At 39.0% G+C, this 6,862-nt stretch overlaps 1 protein-coding gene across 3 annotated transcripts in view; it reads right to left on the bottom strand.

The window, feature by feature from the left end:
* Positions 1-2,301: 2,301 nt before the first annotated feature.
* Positions 2,302-6,862, bottom strand: part of LOC306758187 (ephrin type-B receptor 1) — a gene marked incomplete at both ends in the record, with an annotated part of 159,600 nt that continues 155,039 nt past the window's right edge. For all 3 annotated transcript variants that reach the window (XM_079243416.1, XM_079243417.1, XM_079243418.1), the window contains 3 exons: positions 2,302-2,410; positions 3,188-3,343; positions 4,364-4,557. In XM_079243416.1, the coding sequence (XP_079099542.1) occupies positions 2,302-2,410; positions 3,188-3,343; positions 4,364-4,557 (459 nt within the window). The remainder of the gene's footprint in view (positions 2,411-3,187; positions 3,344-4,363; positions 4,558-6,862) is intronic.

Below are 6,862 nucleotides of genomic sequence, written 5' to 3'. Positions count from 1 at the left end.
GATGTGAAATAGAGCTTCCGTTATGTCTCTTCAAAACAGAGGCAAAAAGGGAATCAGCAGGGTTACAGGAGCGACAAAGCATAGAGCCTACAAAACCTTCTCAGAAAGTATGGGCTACAAGAATTTACGGTCATAAGTGAATGCCAAAGAAAACGCAAGTATTTTCTCTCTCAGATAAGAAAGACTAGTGTTGCTAACATTTAAAAAAAAGAGGAATTTCACTTTCTAACCTATAGAAATATGTCTTATGCCATCATGAAGTCTGAGCATGAATTTAGTGAAAAATGCAACAGGTTTTATTCTTTCTTTTCATAAAGCAACAATAAAAAAACAAAACAAAACAAACACCTATACTTGCTATCAAACACCATTATATTACACAATCCAATCAGACTGCAATCAAAAACCAAGACTGAGAAAGCAAAATCCTTTGTGCACTACCCAGAAATGTGTATTTCATAATACTGAGAAATGTCTCAGGCTGTCAGCCATGCTATTCTTTGAAAGAAAACAAGTTTAGCTAATTTCACATGAATTCTTTTTAGCAACTTGACTTAAACTGCCCGATCCGATCCATATGGCAACAGCATATAGTGAGGACATAAAGATAAATTCTACAGCTCACACTACTGCAGTCTCTTGCATTGTGACTAGTGTGCCCATGAGAGCAGTTTAAGTCTTCCTTTCCATGTAAGTGGCATCGGGTGCCTCTATTAGCAAATCTCTGGCCAGATGTTCATTTTCACTGTGTTAGATATATTATTCTGCTTTCCTGTGCCTTGATCAGCTGCTCTCCCGTGTATTTCCAACATGTACAAAATCTTTTTCTTAATTTCTAGCGCGCATGAGAAGCACCAACTTGATTTGCCAGAAAAAAAAAACAAAAAAACAACCAGATATCATGTAATGTTTTGTGAAGAGGTGTTTTTACTGTATTCTTAGAAAGCGCTTACCATGGGTTTGGGGTCAGCCAAGGCACGAGGCTTCATTCTCCTCTGGATGGTGAGAACCGCTCCAAACACAAACAACAAGTCAAAAAGCAAATGAAACATAAAACATATCTGTACATGTAAGTGCTCACCAGCAAGTAACAGCATGTGTACACCCACATTTAACATGATTTCCAGTACGTGGATATGTTTTTTTTTTTTTTTTTTTTTTTCAATTAGTTTAACTCCTATAACAATTTTCACATAGATCTACAACATTTCTTCACCCATGATTAATTTTACATTTTCTCCAGTTAAGGATCAGTCGAAAACTACCCTGGTGCCCATAGAACATGGAAATGTACAACTAAACGTCCATTGGGAAGTCTTCCAGTGGAAACCAGAGCATCATAGGAAACTACACACAGTATGTGTCTATCACAACCTAGTCAACGTATCTTTGCCAAAAATGCAAGCAGAGAGCTCTATACATACATATTCATATATAACACCTTCAATATGAAGGTTCATTGTGAAAGATATAGTCATATTTAGTAAGAGATAAACATATTCATATTCTCTGAATCTTGGTGGAGCCTGCAAGGAAGTCCTTTGGCAAGGCCTTCCAACTAGACCTCCACAGGTAGTGTTAAAGTTAAAATACAAGTGGACGGCATCTTGCTATAGTGACAAAACAGATAAACAGATGGTAGAAGACAAAATATAACTAAGCTCTGAATTTTCATTAGTTCATTTACAATACATCATTAAAAATCTTCAAACAAGCAAAGATTGTGTGAAAGTTGAACATGGTGCTGCACTGTACATCCCTGTATACTACTCCCTCCAATTGGTTCTACTGGTAGTTGCTCCTTCTTCTGGGGCTTATTTCTCGCCAGATCAAGGCATCTTCATTGCACACTCGTATGGTATGGTAAAATCACAGGTCACAGGTTTCGTAATGTTTCAGTCTTGTGTTTACAATTGGAATAATTTCTTGTCCAGATAACACAACAGTACAGCATCACTCATTATACCACACAGCCAGTATTTGTGAGTAGTTCTCTGTGTTGATGTCTGAGATTTGGCATAATGACACGAATGCAGTTCAGAATGACAACAGTTCCTTTTGCAGAGGATGGAGGAACAATACCAAGTTTGACCCTGAATGCCTGGCATGGATGGCATGAAATGTGACGACTGTTAACCTTGTGGTGGTATAGACCCTGGTTTCCTGTGTTGCCATGGTAGTGGATTAGATTAAGACAATAGTCTCAACTCTGGCGCGTTCCGATGGATCGGGGGTCATTCTAGGGCTACTGTTGTTGGTCCTGCGAATGCTGCCCATTCCCTGGCACAGCGCCTCCTGTAGTCATGCTACAGTTGTAGAAGACTGGCTCATTTGTACCCTCATGGACTGGACATTACTGAGGATCTTCTTCTGGTGACCTGCAAGGGTCACTCCTATTCTCAGTAAGTCCCTAGAAAGAAAGAGGCAGGGAGAAATTGAAAAGGAGGAACTTGTTTTGAGGACACAGATGAAAGGATTTCCATCAAAATGAAGAAGGAATGGATTATTGAATAAGATGCGATTACACCAGCAAAAAAGAACCATCATTTCTTGATGCATTCAGAGTCATATAATAACCATATGTGAAAGCACAATTTCATAGAAAGCTCCAGGCAATGAGCAGTAAACACACATTTACTAAATCAGTTCTATGACTTGAGTGAAGACTGTAATGCATGTCTTTGAATTGCAAAGAGACTGCGTGGATACTATCAAAGCCTCAAGCATACATTTTTAATATGGGTGTTTGAATAATTTTACATATTCCCATACATTTGTAGACCAAGCAACATTGTTAATTAAAAGAAATTAAGCACAATATTTTTGTCTATGAAAAATTCTGGCATGACCTGTAGTCTGAAACACTCCACGTAAACAGCAGCAAGGAGTGGGGTAAACATACCTCTTCAAATAGTGTATTTAAAGGATTTAATTAATTTCTGTTCTGTTCATGCAAAATAATACTAAAGCAACACACTTTTAGCAATTTATGTCACAGTTATTATGTGATTTTATCTTATAATAGCTGATATTTTATTGCCCATCCAATCATAGAATGGGCCGAGTCATTATTGGTATTCATGATAGAAATGCATGTACTTGACATGGAGTCATTTTATGCAAGTGTGCCCATCAAGTGCCATATGGGTTTGGAGTTTTTCATTTGCACATAAGCAGGTGAACTCACTCTGAGGTCATCTGAGCCACCAGCTGCAGGGAGGTAAAGCCTGAGTTGAGGAAGTTGTCTCTGTACTGGTTCATCTTGATGGCAGCAAGCCAGTCTTCTACTGAACTAAAGGTATTGAAGTCAGGTATGGATCTGTCCAACAGTGGCTGAGAAGGCCTGAAGGAGAGAAGAGGTGGTAAGATGAAGGAAAGAAAAAAAGGTCTTTGATATAATATGTAGCTGTGGGGGTTTTAGGAGAATTAAGAGTACCTGTGAAGCAGGGATTTTTGCGTGGGTGTGCCTGAGAGCTCGCAAAAGGGCTGTTTCTATCATACTGTCTGTTTATATGACCAAAAATGTGAGAAAGGAGAAATGCACCGGTGCAGATAAGTACCTGGCAAGTCCTACCTCTGCAACAAGGCAAACACAGGTTCTGGACGTTGTCGCAATTTAAGAAACAGTAACTTTAGAAAAGCACAGGAGGGACCTCGAAGACAAACATGCTCCACTGCACAAATTCAATCTCTTCTAGAGCCAAAAGGTTCACCTTGGGCAGCATGGCAAGAGCCCAAGAATCAAAGCCAAAACAAATAGCTTTGGGTTTCTAAATGACCCTCAGTAGCTCAGCCAAACTCTGGACATTCAAGAGAGTCTTTGTAGAAACCTGAAGCTCTCATTTAAAAGACAAACTACCTCCAATCTGGCTGAACTTGACAGGATGATTCAGGGAGCATTGTGGGTATTGTTCCAAATACAAAATATCCAAAACTAATTAACTCAATGTTAATGATGTCTAAAAGTGACAAACGCTGGATATTTTAATGATGTAAACTAGATATTTCTATGTGTTTAAGGATTTTTCTTTTGCTGAAGAACACGTCTTTAGTTGATCACTAAATGGGTTTGAGGTAAGGAAGTGAAACTATAGAGAATTGGTGTTAGCCTGGATAGGAAGAAAAAAAAACAACAAAGTCAAGAAAAAAAATTACGATAAAAAGCTCGTTTGATGCAATCAACAGTAATAAATTCATGTTTATTTTATGAGGGTATGAGAAATAAACATGCCAGAGCTGAATTAGCCTGAGCCCTCAGCATGTGAAAATACTGTATATATAAACGGATGAAAAGCATGTTTGCATGTACTTAACATCATGCTTAGGGTGGATGTGTGTGCCGTGTGAAAAGTATTTTACTCACACTGCAGGAATATTGGCTACAGCTTTGAGGCTGGTGGGGTTACGGATCATCTTGTCCAAGGTACCAACGATGTCTGCAAAGCGAGGGCGGACGTTGCGATCTTTCTGCCAGCAGTCCAACATCAACTGGTGCAAAGCACTGGGACAGTCCATGGGTGGTGGTAAACGGTAGTCCTGTTCAATTGCATTGATCACCTAGGAGAGAATATGAGGAACGTTGACGGTAAGAGCCACAGTGAAAGTAAGCAAATCATCCACCCAAACAGAAGCAAACGAGGAGGATGCGCTACTGAGGCAAACTTCGCACAGATGTCACCATGTTATTCAGATAAACTGTCATGTCTGCAATTCAACTGATGGATAAAAGCTTCAGCATTGTAGTTTAGCAGTTAGGCTCCAGTTCCATTCCACTTGCACATGCATGTTATCTAATCACTTAAATATAGCTGTAAATACTAAACAACATTTTTCTCTTAACAGATGGAGATTTCAACACAAAGCAGGCAAAGAGCAGTGATCATCTCAGCAAGGGTAGCAGCAGTGGTAGTGGTGTCATATGTACAGAAAAACAATGAGGGGAAGAAGTTTAATTCATTTTCTATACCACATAGTACAATTCAGGGTTGCGGGGAAGCTTTTAGGCAATTAGCAGGTGAGAGGCAGGGTACACCCTGGACAGGTTGCCAGTCCATAGCAGTAGGGAGGAAGTGCGCAGCTTAAATAGACCGCTCAAACTGGAAGTATTTGTTTTGTATTTAGCCTTAACTTTCAAGTAGAGCACATGGGATGTAGCGCAGCAGCTTTAGTTGCCTGCATGACCAATCAGAAAAAGTTGGATCCTTGTCCCCTCATTAGCAGCATATCTCCCTTTATTACACACTTTAAGCCCTCTCTGAAACATTACCGTTTAAATTGTGAATTAATATAGTCCTTGATCTTAATTAATGTAAGTCTAAATAATCAGCCTCAGATGTTTTTAACCATTCCTTTTTATTTAGCATTACAGCTAACCAATCGACCCACTATTGTTTCGGACATGTCCAAGTTTGTTCCTCTGCTTTGGAACAGTGATGGATACACTGAATTGCCAAAAACCTGAAGGTGGTTTGTAGAACATAACAATCATATATTCAAGCAGGATCAAGGAAACCTAACAACCTTTTCATCACATCATAATTTAATGTGGACATAGCATCAGTTAAAGCAAAATGAAAGAGGTGATTGCTCAAATTTCACTCCTAAGCAACAAACCCCTGCAGAATACTAATCATACATTACATACCACACTTGTTTCACACAGAAATTATAATCAGTTGCTGTCAGTTACGGCCGTTTTCTGCCAGCTGGCAGGTTGACAATAATGTATTTAATTAAAAAAACAAATTATTTGAGAGTTATAGTGACTGATGACATGAGGCATATCTACTAAGTAATCATGGCACACTCATCCCTGCCTGCACTTAGCATTGCCAGCACCCCACTGCCACTCCCATAGAGGATTGCATCTGCTGGTCACTTGAGCGACAGTTTGCATTCAGGCTGACGTGCCCTTCCTCCTGACACTGGCCAATCACATGTCGAAGAAGGGCATTGGAAGAGTCACTGCAGGTGCTGCTGGGGGAACGGGCAGCTTTCACATGATTAACTCTGCTGAGTACAGTGGCTTGACGCATACTTCTTAAAAGCCTCTCGGGCAATTCTGCCCATATTGGAAGTCAGATTCTGAATAAAATGTTTTATAAGTTTGATTGCAAACATTTGAGACTTTAGATGAGGTGAAGTCAAAAGAAAAATCAAACCCTGACTTTATTTGTCTACTATTAATTTACTTACAATATACTTATCCATAAACACAATTAAGTTAAATGAAGTAAGCAAAATAAGTTACTGTGTGTAAGATTAGTACTTTTAAACTGTACTTAGAGCCTTAGAAGATGGAAAAAACGCTGCTCTCTGTACATTGAAACAACTCCAAAACTGCCTGAATCTCAACAGCTGGTCTCACTAAATTATTCTAAACAAATTCTAAACATTGAGATGCAGGGACATCTGACTGTAAATGTTATGACTGATCATCACTGCCTCTGTTTATTGTGACTGTTGTGATGACTTGACAAGCACAGTAAACAGTTTGATGCTTTTTTTGCCTGAGATGTTTAGATGAGATTGTTCTTTTCATGGGATTTGTACTTGGAACTCTTGTGTCTATATATTTTTTAACTACTGCAGGTCTGAACCTAGTTGTCTGTCTTGGCCAGAACTCCTTGAAAAATAAGTCTTTCATTCTGCTAAATATAGGTTTTAGATATAATGTACGTTCAATAAACACTAATTTTGGAGATACAACGTTACCTCTGACTCTTTAAAATCTTAAGATGACCCACCTGGTGCTCACCAGTAGCCATAAATCTGCACCATCTGTAGATGTCAAAGTTGCTCAAGAAATATTTAGTTGCAAAATAAAGAGTTTTGTAGCCAAATCTGCTCTAATGCGGCTCAG

The sequence above is a fragment of the Telmatherina bonti genome, assembly GCF_933228915.1.
Source record: "Telmatherina bonti genome assembly, chromosome: 7".
NCBI classification, from domain to species: Eukaryota; Metazoa; Chordata; class Actinopteri; order Atheriniformes; family Telmatherinidae; genus Telmatherina; species Telmatherina bonti.
This window is presented reverse-complemented; position numbering and strand designations above follow the sequence as displayed.